The sequence below is a fragment of the Cricetulus griseus genome, assembly GCF_003668045.3.
Source record: "Cricetulus griseus strain 17A/GY chromosome 1 unlocalized genomic scaffold, alternate assembly CriGri-PICRH-1.0 chr1_0, whole genome shotgun sequence".
Lineage (NCBI taxonomy): Eukaryota > Metazoa > Chordata > Mammalia > Rodentia > Cricetidae > Cricetulus > Cricetulus griseus.
In genome coordinates, this window is record NW_023276806.1 from 58,060,093 (window position 1) to 58,075,145 (window position 15,053).

Consider the following 15,053-nt stretch of genomic DNA (forward strand, 5'->3'; position numbering starts at 1 on the left):
AAAGCTCAAAGAAAAGAACAATAAAAACGTTTAATGCCTAATCTGGGAAAGATGTGATTTGGTCAATCTAGTTCCCAGTTTTCCTTTCTATATCCAATTAAGGCCATAGTGAGAACAGAAACAGAATCTCACTCCTATACAGGTGGACCCAAGCACTCCATGACTGACCTAGAGTGCCTCAGCACCGGGTCAGACTTCATCTTGCTCATAGTCTTAGGAAATTCAAGCCCTTCTCCTCCCACTGAGTGGTGTTGCTGACACTGGTTGCCAGTGGGTACAGCGCAGCCCTGGAACATAATCTGTTCCTCGAAGGCAGAGTCTTACTTCCCTTGGTCTCCCTCCTCCTTATCAAGTGTGCATGAGGCTCTCTAGAACCATGACAAGCCTTGAGAAGTACCCAGGAGGGTGTGAGCACTGCACAAATGGCCCTGGGCATCAGATGATCCAAGAGTCTCCTTCTAATGAATCCCCCCAAATACACCTCCTCCTGAGCCTATAATGTGAGAACCCACCATCCCTCTCTTTTCTTCCATTTCCCCATCTCTCATGCCCCTGCCCTCTATTGCTTCAGTAGCTTTCCTTCCCCTCTCCCTCCCTTTCATTCCTCAGTTTCCCTGAGCATAGGAAGCCTGTTAGGCAGGTTTGAGACTTCGCAGGATAACAGAGTAAGTCTCTGGCTACAGAACCCAAAGACGAAAGAGGCCCTGTCTGCTCAATCAGACATTGTCAAACTGAAGGAGCTGTGGGGACACGAAATAGAGGAAAGAAAACTGTCTCTTGTCATGACCAGGTATTAAGTCACCCACCTTTTGGTTATCACAGACAACACTAAAGTCTCACCCTGCATCAAAACTTCTTTCTCACCCCAATTAATTACTGTTTATAGGGAGCCATTGGTTGGGACTGAGCTCCTGTACTAGGATCAGGACACAAAACTATGCTGAAGTTCTATACAGCAAACCAAACTTAAGAGCATTTTCCCCCGACCACTACCTTATCAGGAGGGAGAAAACAACACCTTCTCCAACCAGCCATTCATAACCAAGGGAGTCCACTTAGTCTCACATTTACAAAAAGGTAATCTGGAGGTAGATACTCTGCTTTTGTCATCTAGTTCTGCTTTTTTTTTTTTTTTTTTTTTTTTTTTTTTTTTTTTTTTGGCTCCTGCCAGGTCAAGAGACTCCTGATTTCGGCTCACTGGACAATGTTCTATGGTTTCTGGGAATAAGTGTCAGTTCCAAGGGAGATTTCTAACCACAATTGGTTATACACTTCTGTTTTGAGTCCTGCATCTATAAATCTTTGAGTTGTCACTGAGGATATAGCTTCAGCATTCACTCAATAAGAGGAGGTGACAACGCTCCAGCACCACCTGCAATGACACAAGTCGTGACTCTCGCTGGGCATCCAGGTTGTGGGCAGCTGGAGACTGGAGCACATAGACCCCAGGCATCTTGCACAGAATGAGTGTCCATCAGCCCCTGGTAAACTGAACACTTTCCACAAGCCTGTTCCATTAGCACAGAAGGAAATGATACTGACAGGCTACGAAAAAGTGTCTTCATTCTCGATTTCAGCCTACTGAAATCCTTTATTGGATCCACTGGGCCATTTTCTAGGGGGAAAGCAGTCTCACAAAGTCTAAAGAGAGTGAGTGGAAAGAAAGATGTGTGTGTCTAGCCTGACAAGCATAAGGCCTTAGAATGCTTTGGATAACAAAGACCCCCCCCCCCCTTACCTACTCAATCTGGACACAGTTGCTGGCGGCAGTTGGAGGTCCTGAACACAGAAGCCATGTACTACATGAAAACCACCACAAGGAGGCAGTAAAGGCACAGGAAAAGGGCAGCTGCCCCAGCCTGTGAACCTCCTTCCCTTTTCCTATGGATTCTGCAGTCTGTGATCATAGAATAAGGGAAGCACAGGGAAGGGCTCACCCACAGGTTTAAGTATGGTATGCAAACGATTGGAGAGAGTGGAATTGAGCAGAAGGTGTCCAGGAAAGCTTCCGGGAACAGGTGGGACTTGAAAAGGAGAGTTGGGTGGGTCCATGCAGGAGGACAGCCTGAGAGATGGAGGAGTGTAGGTGGAAGGGGACCAAGATGAGTGAAGATGCCAGACACCACTCAAGCAGGGTTTGCTGAGGGACAGTGGGTGTCCTGGGTGCCAGATAGAGCTGGGTACTAGACAAGGGTGGCCTCTGGGGACCCAACAGAGTGGCCTGGGGATGGTCTGCTTAAGGCCACCTGCAGGAGCATGGTAGAATACCAAAGGCAGTCAATGCTTGATCTTTGATCCCCAAATACTGGAGTGTGAGCTTGTGCAGCAGAGAGAGAGAGCACACAGCTCAAAGAAGAGGATGAGTGGCTACTGCTCCTCAGCCAAGTGTGGGATCCTGTTTCTTAACAAGATGGTGAGAGGCCACAGTGACACAACTGTCCCCCCTTGGTGTGAGTCCCACGTAGGCGCTTCATCCGAATCTGAACATTTGGAATGCTTGATATGACCTTGACTTTCAAAGACATGCAATCTGCTGGGAGGAAGCATGCAAACTAAGAAAATGTATTTGATGTTGAACCTGGGGCCCTGGTCTCAGTTTTCCATCTCTGACCAGACTTACAGTCTACTAGAGAGAGGGAGAGAAATGTGACATCGAATAGGGACTGTAGACAGGAAGGTGCACAGTGTCCTGGGAAAGGTTGAGTGTTAAGGGAGGTTGGCATTCATGCTGAATGAGGGAAGTCGATACTGCCGTCTTTAGCAAGGAATAATGACAGTCAGGGGATGGGGCCCAGGTCCCACTCAGCATGCCATGGAAAGCAGTATTTAGCTTTAGCTTTCTGGAAAGCCTCCTGGGGCAGATGGATTAGAAGAGATGAGGGGATACCCCAAGAATCTAGCAGCAAAATGGATGCACATAACTGGAACAAAATGGGATTCAGGTGTCTACTGTGTCCAGCCTGGGGCCGAGTGGTCAAGACCCCAGGGAGGAGTAAGCATCCTCACTGCAGGCCCATGGGCACATTCGCCCCACATGTGATCTGACATCACACAGTCCCCTCTGCTGGTTAGTTTTAACCATCGTCTTGACAGGAGCAGGCTGCATGGATACATTTACACCTCTCTGCTCTTGACTGTGTGTGTGATGTGACCAGCCTCTTAAGTTCCTGCCTTGATTTCCCAAAAATGATGGATCATAACCTGCGATAGTACGCCAAATAAAATCTTTCCTCCTTAAGCCACTTCTGGCCCTGGAATTTGTCACAGCAACAGAAATGAAGCCAGAAAGCAAGCATTCAAGCCCGTCTACTTGGAACTCCAAACCCTGCATCCTTTCTCTTCTCTCTGGCAGCCTAGCTTTGCTGCAGTTAGCAGTAGTCCTTGTCCCATCTGCCATTAAGGCCCTCTGTCTGGATAGCCATTCATTACATCTTTTCTGATCCCTAGATCACTTGGTTTGATGGTTCATCAATATTCAGAAGCTTCCTATGGATACCATGATTTTCCATGTGGCCATGCCAGGACACAGTATTCCTTCTGTTTAGAAGATGCCCAGCTGGCCTGACAGCCCATCCTTCTCAACTCACTCACCAGCTAGAACATCTCTTTTCACTGCCTACCTATCTCATGCATATCTAATTACATTGCCTTTATTCATATTCCACTTCCCCCCTCTGCATACCACGTTCTGAGGGCAAACGTATCATATATGTGAGAGGTGTGTGTGTGTGTGTGTGTGTGTGTGTGTGTGTGTGTGTGTGTGTGTGTGTGTGTGTTTCTGTGTCTTAAATCATGTGTGCCACTAACGCTTGGCACAAGAGGGCACATAAGAAGGAAAAGAATGGAAGGAAAGGGGGAAGAAAGGAAGGGAAAGGGGGGCAAGGGAAAGGAGGGGAGGGGAGAGAAAGGGGAAGGTAGGAAGGAAGGAGAATCAAAGCAGAAATGGACAGAGACCATGGCATAGAACAAAAAGCAACTGAAGGGAACTGAGGACAGATGAAGGGAGGGAGAGAGAAGCAGAATGTTTTAAATGACAAAGAAGAATGTCACCTCAACAAAAGTGATTTCAACAATTCAGCGAACCTTAACAAGTCATCATTATGGGAGTTGGGGAGCACTCCGACTGCACTGGGAGCACAGGAGAGAGATGTGCTCATTCGCATTACCTATAAAGGAGAAAAGGGGCTTGATGAGGAAGGGAGGGAGACAGAGACGGAGGCAGCAGACCTGAGAAGGAGAGAAGACTTCCACAAAGGAAATACCAGCTATAAAGATTGTAACAAGATGGAAATTTGATAAAACTCTAAAATGATGTCCATGGCCTTGCTATACTATTTTTTAAGTCTGACTTTAAAAGTTGATAAATCTTAAAACCTCTTCAATTCGGGGAAGTAGGAGTCAATCCCTCTGGAGGGAAGTACTTTGCACAACATTGATGTTGGGAGAAAGTCCCCCCAACCCACCCGAGTCAAGGTCTCTCAATATGGCCCTGGCTGCCTGGCTTCCATGAAACTCACTCTGGAGACCAGGCTGACCCCGAACTCACAGAGATCCACCTGCCTCTGCCTCCCAAGTGCTGGGATTAAAGGTGTGCGCCACCACTGCCTGAAAGTTCTCTCTCTTTTTGACAGCCAAAATCTCACATAAAAATAATGAGCCTACAATAGAGACAATTTTTCTGAAGCCTGAAGGGTGGCAGAAAAGGGAGGTGAATGCAAAGGGAATTCCCACCCTTCCCAAAGGCAGAGGACCCTAGGTTGCTGTAGACTCAGTCAAGAGCTCCCTATCAGTAACAAGCCAAGCATAGTGGCTCCTCAGCTGTCATACAAGGGCCTGCACCAGCAAATCCAGACCTGCCAGCATGGTTGCTGGGCCTGCAAGAGCCTGAGGGGCTCTGGCCTGTTGGTATCCCAGCCATGGACACTAGCCTTATATGCAGAAGCCTCTAAGGCATGTGCTTTTGTACTTGCTGGAGTCTGGAAGTCATTGTGTAATTATTAAGAGAATAACTATGAGGGCTCTGAAACATAGGATCAGTGTGTAGGGCATTGTGCTTGGCTTAAAATTCTATATGGGTCCCCAAACTTAACTTTACGTGTAGTGGCCAAAATGAGCCACCAATGCTGACTGTGATCATCTTACTTCCAGCCTGACACAATAGGATCTTTCAATTCCCTATTTATCAGTGAAGAAACTGTGGCTTTTGAGGTGAAGAAACTCGGGTGCAGTGGTTTGAACAAAAATGGTCCCCATAAGCTCACAGGGAGTGGCACTATTAGGAGGTATGGACTTGGAGGAAGTATGTCACTGGGAATGGGTTTTGAGGTTTCAAGTGCTCAAGGTAGGCCCAGTAACTCTTTCTTCTTGCTTCCTGCTGATCCAGACTTAGAACTCTTTGCTACCTCTCCAGCACCATGTCTGACTACATGCCACCATGCTTCCCGCTATGACCATAATGAACTAAACCTCTGAACTGTAAGCCAGCCCAATTAAATGGTTTTCTTTATAAGAGTTACTGTGGCCATGGTGTCTCTTCAGAGCAATAAAACCCTGATGATGTCCTTTTGTATGTGTTTCTCTTATTGGTTGATAAATAAAACACTGTTGGGCCAATGACCAATGAGCCAGTAAGATAAATGGGACTAGGAGAGGAGGAAAAGTCTGGGAAAAGTAGGCAAGAGAGTCCTCCAGAACAGTCTCGATGTAGCAGGCAAAGGAGTTGCAGGTCCGGCATTCTCCAGTAAGCCAAGACCCTGTGGATAGATTACTAGTTATGGGTTAATAATTAGACAGAGCTAACCAATAGAATCCCTAGTTACCAGCCAACAATTTTGTAATTAATATAGCATCTGTGTGCTTCTTTGGGGCTGAGAAGGGCAGCAGGACGAGCCGGGACAAAGAACCTCACATAACAAAACCTTAACTAAGACACCTAGCCATCAACAACAGAGTTGGGCTGAACCCCAATTTCTCTACTCATTTGCTGCAGGTAGTAAGGAGAGATTATAAACCAATCTATAAGCACAGGGTTAGGAATACACATTTGGGGAATGGAATGCAGCCAGAAGCTGGGTTGAGGGATTACTTTACATCATCTGCCTTTTACCAACATTGGAACATACTCCAGACACACCATACCTCCCCCAGGGCTGCTGCAGCTGAACACATCCCATTTTTCTATCCACCTATCCCGGTGCTTTGAGCTCCCTTTCCCCCAGGAAGTCTTCAGGCTCCAAGTAGGGCTGAAGCTTCCCTCTGCCAGGCACAAGTCACAGGACAGTGTGGTTACTCATTAACTTGTCTGTCAGTTTCCTAGTCTGAGGATTCTCTGGGCAGGCACCGCAGGAGTCCTGCACTGACAACCCACACTCAGCTCTTTCTCAGATCTATCCCAGAATAAGGTTGGAGGGAAGTAAAGATAACTAACTGAGGGACAGGATGAACATGGCATTGGGAAATGCCTCAGAGACTGTCGGGTGTGACGCTTCACAGTAGAGTCCGACCCCACCTAGACTGCTGACTTTGCCAGCCCTCAGTGAAGAAGAGAGTAGGTGAGGTCTTGCTTTCTGGAGGCCTTGAAGGCACTGGGTGACTGAAAGATAGTTTACATGTTCTGCCTTCTCCATAACGATGCAGGACTTCTCTGAAGTGCTGCCCTGAATCCGTAGGGCGATGTGTTGTGTGAAAGCAAAGTGATGTGAGAAGTTTCCCACTTCTCCACCCCACGGACATATGTACCTATTGGTAAAGGACCGTCATACTCCTCCAGGGACTGTGAAGGGCCTGGGGCAAGGAGGAGCTCAGGAAAGCCAGTTCACCATCCGACGTGCTGCCTCCTAAATGGTGGCACTGACTACCCAGGTCAGCAGGTCATGTGAGCTCTGGTGTTTGCCAGATGTGATTGAAGCCCTTTTGACAGTCACTGGACTGTCACTAGACTGTGACAGAGGGGAAAGCCAATGATGATAGTGTCTGGTTATCAAACAGGCCAGATATTGCTCAAGACACATGCTACTTGATGGCAAAAATCTACCTTGCTCACCCCAATTAATTGATATCTAGATTTAGATAATGAAGTCGAAAAAAAACCTCTGCAAGTTTAGCTTAAGCATGTCTAGCCATCAAGCTTGCGAGTTCCAAGGTGTGCAGACAAAGTAATTCTGGACCATGCAGAGACTGCCCCACCAATACTGGGCGGCTCTAAACTGAACCCAGGAAACAACAAACCAAGTTCCTGGTTTTGTTTTGCAGTCTTTAAAACTGTTATTGGGGCTGGCCCCAAATTCCTGAGCCTCCAGGACCAGTCTCCTGAGCGATGGGATCACAATTTTAAGCCACCATACCTCGCTGGCCCTGCTGTGGGCTGGGGATGTAGTTGAGCTGGTAGAGTGCTTGTTTAGCCTACGTGAAACCCCTGGCTTCAATCACCATCAGCACAAAATCTGATGTGACAGTATACAGCTGTAATCCCAGCACTTGGGAGGTAGAGGCCAGAAGGATCAGGAGTACAGGGTCATCCTTTACTAGGGGCACTCATGCTAAAGCTCTGGGTTTGATTTCATTTTCCTCAGATGCTTGTAGAACCAGTAGCTGCCCTGGTTAATGCTTCAAGCCATCTCACGCTTGGTGGGAAACATAGCTCTCTTGGCCTCCTCTTTGCCTTCTTTCCCACGGTCTTGTTGCGTAGGGAAAGGACTTTGGGTCATCTAAACAAGGTCACTGTGAACGTTAAACGATAAGGTGGGGCGGGAGAGATGACTCAGAGGTTAAGAGCACCGACTGCTCTTCCAGAGGTCCTGAGTTCAATTCCCAGCAACCACATGGTGGCTCACAACCATCCATTATGAGATCTGGTGCAATTTTCTGGTGTGCAGATATACATGGAAGCAGGATGTTGTATACATAATAAATAAATAAATTCTTTAAAAGAAGATAAGGTGATAAATTCTCACAATTCTATTTCTGCCTTCAAGCTTTCTTCCCTAGTAGCTGCTGAGTCAGTATTGTCATGTGGCTAGGCCCACACTAGCTAAGGCAGCAGTCCTCAGCCTTCCTAAAGCTGCAGCCCATGGTGGATGCAGACATCCACCATGCTGTGGTGATCCCCAACCAGAAAATTATTTTCATTGCTACTTAATAACTGTAATTTTGCTACTGTTAGGAATCATAAATATCTGTGTTTCCCAATCGATGTTTGTAGGTGACCCTGTGAAAGGATCGTTCAACCCCCAAGGGGGTCATGACCCACAGATTGAGAACCACTCAGCTAAGACATTTTAGAAAAAGCTCAATCTAGCTGGTGAAGTCCCTTGCGTATTATCAGTAATCATTAATTCGAATTGCTGAGAACCAAGACAAAAGAAATTTTGTCATGGGATTCAGAAACACAGATTACTGTCTCTTCCCTTCTCGATAACTAATTAATTGAACCTTCCATCAAACCACCATCCCGATGTTGATAAGAGTGAAGACAGTTCTCTGGGATGGGGAGCAGTGATGAACAACATGGAAACATGCCCATTCCGCCAAAGGCACGCTGGCCTCACTGTGCTGGACTGAATTACTGCTAAGAGTGTGCAAACTATTTCAGCTTCAGCCATTAACCAGTGTCAGGGATGATCTGAGATCTACCCAATGTTCTAGTACAGGACTCTACCAATTTCAGCTATTGTGTGTGTGCATAAGCCCAAGTCCTTAGGAGACTAGATCATGAGTGAGTTCCAGACATCCATTTATACTGGCAGATTTCAGTTTACCTTGATCTAACTCAAACTGTGCCTGATTCTTCCCTTTGGAATAAGAAAGCATGTACCTTTTTTTTTTTTTTTTTAAACAGGAGCCCACAGTTGAGAGTCTTTGGATATTTTAAAGAGCTGGAGATGTCAAAGTATTTGAATATTTTAAAGATGGTGGGACTTTTAAAATTATTCTGTTATATATTATGACATTTACAAGGTCTTGGTGACAAACAAGAGGGACAACATTGGTTTAATAGTGGTGTATTTGTGTCAAGAATAAGGGATCAATTGTGCTGGTTAGGTTGCTGCATTTTGACACAGGTAAGAGTCATCTGGAAAGAACAATGTAACACGAATACATAAAAGACCCAGAGACTGATATTGGGGTTCAAGCTTCAAGTTGAAGATCAGGAAAGCAAAGCAGCTGGCCACTAACTTACCTCTACCTCAGGCTGAAAGGGTTGATCCTGTCTCCAAGAGCTCTTCACCCACCAAGTCTCATACTGCTGCCTCTCCTCAGTGTGGCTACAGAACAAATGCCTCTCTGAGACCTTGCTTCTGTCTTATATACTTCCCTAATGTTGGGATTAAAGGTGTGAGCTATAACTCTCTTTTAGACTGATTCACTCTTGTGTAGATCTGGGTGGTCTTGGACTCACAGAGATCCATCTACCTCTTAATTCTGAGTCCTAGGATGAAAGGTGTGTACCACCACCTCCTAGCTTCTGACTGCTGGGATTAAAGGTGTATGCCTGGCTTTTATGGGCTGTGGCTGACTTTGCTTTCTGGATCCTCAGGCAAGCTTTAATAAATCATAAACAGTATATCACCACAGATGGAACCTTGACTGAGAAAAATGCCTCCACAAGATTGGCCAGTGGGCAAGTCCATGAGGCACTTTCTTGACGATCAATGGGGAGAGGGAACAACCCACTGTGGTTGGGGCCACCCTCAGGCAGGTGGTCCTGAGTTATAAATCAATGCAGGACAAGCAGAGCAAGCCAATAAGCAATGTTCCTCCATGGTCTCTGCTTCAGTTCCCACCTCTAGGTTCCTGACCTAGGTTCATTGCAAGGAGTCAAGTAAACCCTTTCCTCCCCAAGTTGTTTCTGGTCATGGTGTTTTATCACAGCCATAGAAAGCAAAGTAGGGTGTGTGTGTGTGTGTGTGTGTGTGTGTGTGTGTGTGTACATTTTAAAAGAAATCAGTTCTGAATCGGCATCTCACTACACAGACCAGGCCAACCTAATACTAGTACCCACTCTGTAGCAGCCTCTTGTCCCATGCCCATTCCACCCACTAGACTGTATTTTTAAAGATACAATAGTAAATATTTTAGGATTGTGGCCCATGTGGTTTCTGTCACAATTACTCAGCTTTTTGTGAAAGTCTCCATAGACAGTTTGTAAGCATGGCTACGTGGGTATAACTGCATTCCAATAAAATTTCATTTACAAAGAGTCATGTGTGAGACACATAATAAAGAAGAATGATAAAAGACTGACAGGAATTTAATGACAAATATCCCATATTCATTGCTGAACACCAAGATGCTGACCAAGGAACCATCATTAAATAAAACAACCTGAAAAGAAGGCAATTCTCACATCCACAAGCACACTCACAGAATCAGGTACTATTAGGATCATTAAATTACTTACTACGTTAACAAACAGATGTAAAATAGCACTACAATGAAAAGTGTGCACAAACTTCAGAAACACAGTTCAGATTGTCTGTGAACATTTTTTTAAAGTTTTACTTTTCACATATATACAGCCTCTGGACTGACCACGTGGCTCAAAGGGCTAACTGCTTATATTCCTCCACTTCAGAACTAAGTCATTTAAGCCCATAAACTTGGGCGAGTTTGGCTTAGTAAAGGACAGCAAAGAAAGCCTGCTTTTGACGGAATGCCCCAGGAAATAAATAGTACAAAGGCCTCCAACATCAGTAATGAGTTGGAGAGAGGGAACTTTTAACATCTCAAGCATGAACCACAGTCACCAGGGTATCCTGAAGAAACGCTATTATTCTAAGACAGAAGACTAGAAATAACCACCTGGGTGTTCGGACTCTCACTTAATGTGGGCAGACATGTTCCCTGAAGATTCGAGAGAAATGGAATCACATTTTAAATACACCACGAGAGCAGTGCATTGCTGGCTGAACAGTTTCTCCCGCTGAGGAGTTTGCTGAGCAAACATGGTAGCTGATTCTCTGATCTGTGGCAATAGAAAGGACAGAAGTCCAAAGATGTCTACTGCCATTATCCACACCAGCTTTCGTATCCACTCCCCACTGAGCCCACTCACTAAAGCTGCTGATATGTAACACATTTGATAACGGCTATACTGTGTGCAATCATAACGACAAAGTCAAAAAAGAAAACAAAGCCCCTAAGTGGCTAAAAATATATGTAAAGAATAGAAAGTGGGATGAGATTTCACTGGCACACACTTGAGAGAACCTAAAACAGCCAGAAGAGGTAGATGTGTATTTAAAAAAAAATAACAATAATAAGCCAGTCATAATGGCACCTGTCTGTAATCGCAGCACTTGGGAGACAGAGGCAGGTGGATCTCTGTGAATCCACAACTAGCCTAGTCTACAGAGTGAGTTCCAGAACAGCCAGGGCTATGCAGACCCTGTCTCAAAAGAGAAAAAAAAAAGAAAAAAATTAAAGATTACTTTCAAATTGGCTGTATTGTTTTAAGTAGATCTCATAAATGTGGCATTCAGACTGCAAAAGTCAGAATAAATAATGAGACTTTGCACATGTTACTACTCACAAAAAAAAAAAAAACCTGGAAGAGAATTAGAGTTTTACAAAACTGTCCCTGGTGTGAGAGTCTGTTCCATCTGTGAACAATAAACAGATTTAGTGGACAAGATCAGCAGGCAATACGCAAGCCCGAATGTTCTTCTGATTTTTTTTTAAGTGTTCCTAGAATGACAAAAAACATGCTTTCCTACAGCCTTCAAAGATCATTACTAAAATACAAATGATCAAGTATAAATAACTAGCATTCACAGAAACTTCACTAAAACCATAAAAACAATCGCATAGGTTTTCCCCCTTCAACTGTGTCCAACAGTTTGAGGCTCCCATGAAAGTCTAGGGTAACAAGCTGCAGTGAGGAAAACCACTGCCTGCCATGTCGCTAACTTCTACAGACTAATCTAGGGGAGGGATTTGCAGTGTAACCAAAATCTATACAAGTCATTTGATTATAGCCCCCTACTAGAAATAGAACATAGTGAGGACACTAGAATCAGGTGACAAAGGCCAGCTTTGTCAATAAGGACATCTTTGGTCCTTCTAGGCTTTATGTCTTCCATCAAGCACAAGAATGCTTAGTGTTCTTACTGTATTATATAAATGAGAACGTAACTCATTCTAGCAACTGAGCTGGAGAACTCGAAAGGTCAGGCTCCACCATCCACAGTTGGTCCTCAGCCTTCCTTCAAGAGACCTGCCACACTCCTACAGGAGACCTTTCCCCAAGACATAGTTTGTAATACTGATTTACCTCGTGAGCATGTGAGAAACACTAGCAATTATTAGAAAGCATAAAACACTTTGTAAATACAAAAGTGCTATTTTGGCATCTGTGTAACTAGAAAACATTCATTATTTGTGCTATTTGGCAATTTTGCATTCCCACCTCTCCCTGACTGTACCCTCTGTGTGTAAATCTGTGCCTCTCAGATGTGGGGGGAGTGGGGAGAAACCCCTGTCTGGATTAGATTCCTCATTAATTTGTGCGGACGTTGGGGTTCATGGGGTCAGGGCACACACATGCAAATGAAGGCATGCCATCCTGTGAACTCAGCTTTCCTGCATTTTCCACATGAAGCCAGCAAAGCTGAGTTGGTTGACTTTAGGGAACACGGTGGTCTTCAGTTCTCCTGAAACATAACATACTAAGCCGGACTAAGACCAGGCAAGTACCCACTTACACATGGGTCGGGGTCACCCATCCACCTAAGCAACCCTGACCCAACATGAAGAACCAAGGGCAGGATTTCCTAGAAAATCTGGGAGCCAGTTGTTAGTGGATTTCTGAACCCAAGGTGCCCCCTTGAAGTAACTGTGCAGGTTTTCTGCCAATTTCCCCTGGATGTCTCAAAATAGCAGCTAATTGTGACTCATAGGAAGGGAAGTTGATACCGAGCACCCTTTTCTATAGGAATGAGAAGGGTCTGACTAAAGCTGGTATGAGAGGTGTCACAGACTTACTCCTACCCGCGTTTTATTGTACCCCCATAACTCTAAACCACCTCTCCCGGTTCCCAAAAGCATAGCAGCCCAAACCTCTCTACCCAGTGTCAAATCCTCTTCCTCGGGGATCCTCCAAGCGTCTGTTCACCCAAACTCGTCACTGCTTACAGTGTGTATTTAAACCATCAACTCAAGCACATCTCCCAAGAGTTACTTCCATAGAGGAGGTAGGCACCTCGCAATAACAAACTCTTATTAACCGTCATCTTGGGAGGGGCAAGCATTAAAAAGCTCCCCCCCCATACACTCTCAGGCCATCCCTCCCGCCCTTTCCCCCACATCTACAGAATCAGTAACCAAGCCGTCTACTCCCAGCGATGCCTCATTCTAACCCCCGCCCTAGCACAGGTGCAACTTTTGGTGCTGTGCAAGGTGCGTCTTGTAGCGGAAGCCCTTGCCGCAGCCCGTGCACTTGTGAGGCTTGTTGCCCGTGTGGATGCGGCGGTGGCGGATGAGGTGGGAGCTCTGGATGAAGCTCTTGCCGCACTCGATACACGTGTAGGGCTTCTCGCCCGTGTGCGTGCGCTGGTGCTGCGTGAGCGTGGAGAAGTCGCTGAAGCGCTTCTCGCACTGGCCGCAGCGGAAGGGCTTCTCGCCCGTGTGCACGCGCAGGTGGTTGACGAGGTGCGAGTTGCGGCCGAAGCCCTTGCCGCACTCGCGGCACACGTAGGGCCGCTCGCCCGAGTGCGTGCGCTTGTGCGTGAAGAGGTGCGAGCTCACGCTGAAGGTCTCGCCGCACTCGGAGCACATGTAGGGCTTCTCGCCCGTGTGCACGCGCTGGTGCTTCACCAGGTCCGAGCGCCAGCTGAAGCGCTTGCCGCACTCGCCGCAGCCGTGCGGCTTCTCGCCCGTGTGGATCCGCTGGTGGTTGGCCAGGTGCGAGCGGCGCACGAACCCCTTGCCGCACTCTCCGCACGCGAAGGGCCGCAGCGCGGCCGAGCCCGCCCCGCTGGCCGCGGCGTGCGCTCGCCGATGGCTGAGCAAGTGCGAGCTGAGGCTGAAGGCCTCGCCGCACTCCGGGCACGGGTAGGGCTTCTCGCCCGTGTGCAAGCGCCGGTGCTTGAGCAGGTCGGCGCGCCAGCTGAAGCTCTTGCCGCAGTCGGCGCACAGGTTGGGCCGCTCGCCCGTGTGCAGCCGCAGGTGGTTGGTCAGATAGGTGTTGCGGCTGAAGCCTTTGCCGCACTCCCCGCAGCGGAAGGGTTTCTCGCGAGGGGGCCGGGCCAGCGCGGGCCCCGCCCCGAAGCCGCCGGCCACGCCCATGCCCATCATCCCCACCACCCCACCGCAGTCGGCCGCCAAGCCGAAGGGCTCCAGGCTGGCCACCGCGGCGGCCTCAGCCAGGCGGTGGATGCGCTGGTGCTGCAGGAAGGCAGCCCCCGGGCTGAAGCTCTCCCCGCAGTCCGGGCAGATGGTGGGCGCGTCCATGATGCTGGCCATGAGGCTGTCGAGTTCCCCGAGGTCCATGGCCATGGGGTGATGCAACCGGTGGAAGCGGCGATGCGCAGGTTTGTCACCTCGGTGTGGACCCCCCAGTGAGAGGTGACGCCTCCAGGGAAGCATCGGGGGAGGCAACTGCTCTTCCTCCTCCATCAGCCGGTTCTCCCCAGCGCTTTCCTCCTCTTCCTCCTCCTCTTCCTCTCCCTGGGGACTCCGGGATATACTGTCAGATTCTGACAGGCCTGGGAACAGTGCCATGTCAGCCACGCCAGGCTGGTCGTCCTCTTCCTCACGGAGGACAGTCCCTTCTTCCTCACTCAGCAGCCCTTCTGCAACAGACAAGTTGACAATGGGTGTCAACTAGACCTGGTGTACAAGGAAAACTGCCCTTCAGAGATTGTGAGCCAAAGGAGTAATGCCTCTCCCGGGTACTTCCAAACTCCACTCCACCCAGCCTCTTTATTATACTTCAGCCTCTTCCCCACCGGTTTCCTCCAGGTAAGACCTAAAGGACAGTGCACTCTGCCCCACTGCCAACCAGGCTTTTGGCAGACCCCATCTACTATATACCCAGGCTTTTAGCTGAACCACCG

The 15,053-nt window shown here is 47.6% G+C and overlaps 1 protein-coding gene across 4 annotated transcripts in view; it reads right to left on the bottom strand.

Annotated features, from left to right (window-relative positions):
• Positions 1-10,225: 10,225 nt before the first annotated feature.
• Znf697 (zinc finger protein 697) overlaps positions 10,226-15,053 on the bottom strand; it is a 38,651-nt gene continuing 33,823 nt past the window's right edge. For 3 of the 4 annotated variants that reach the window (XM_027393768.2, XM_027393769.2, XM_035450906.1), the window contains one exon: positions 13,363-14,789. In XM_027393768.2, coding sequence (XP_027249569.1) covers positions 13,363-14,789 — 1,427 coding nt within the window. Of the gene's footprint in view, positions 14,790-15,053 lie in introns of all 4 variants that reach the window. The other variant, XM_027393767.2, reaches the window with a different exon arrangement.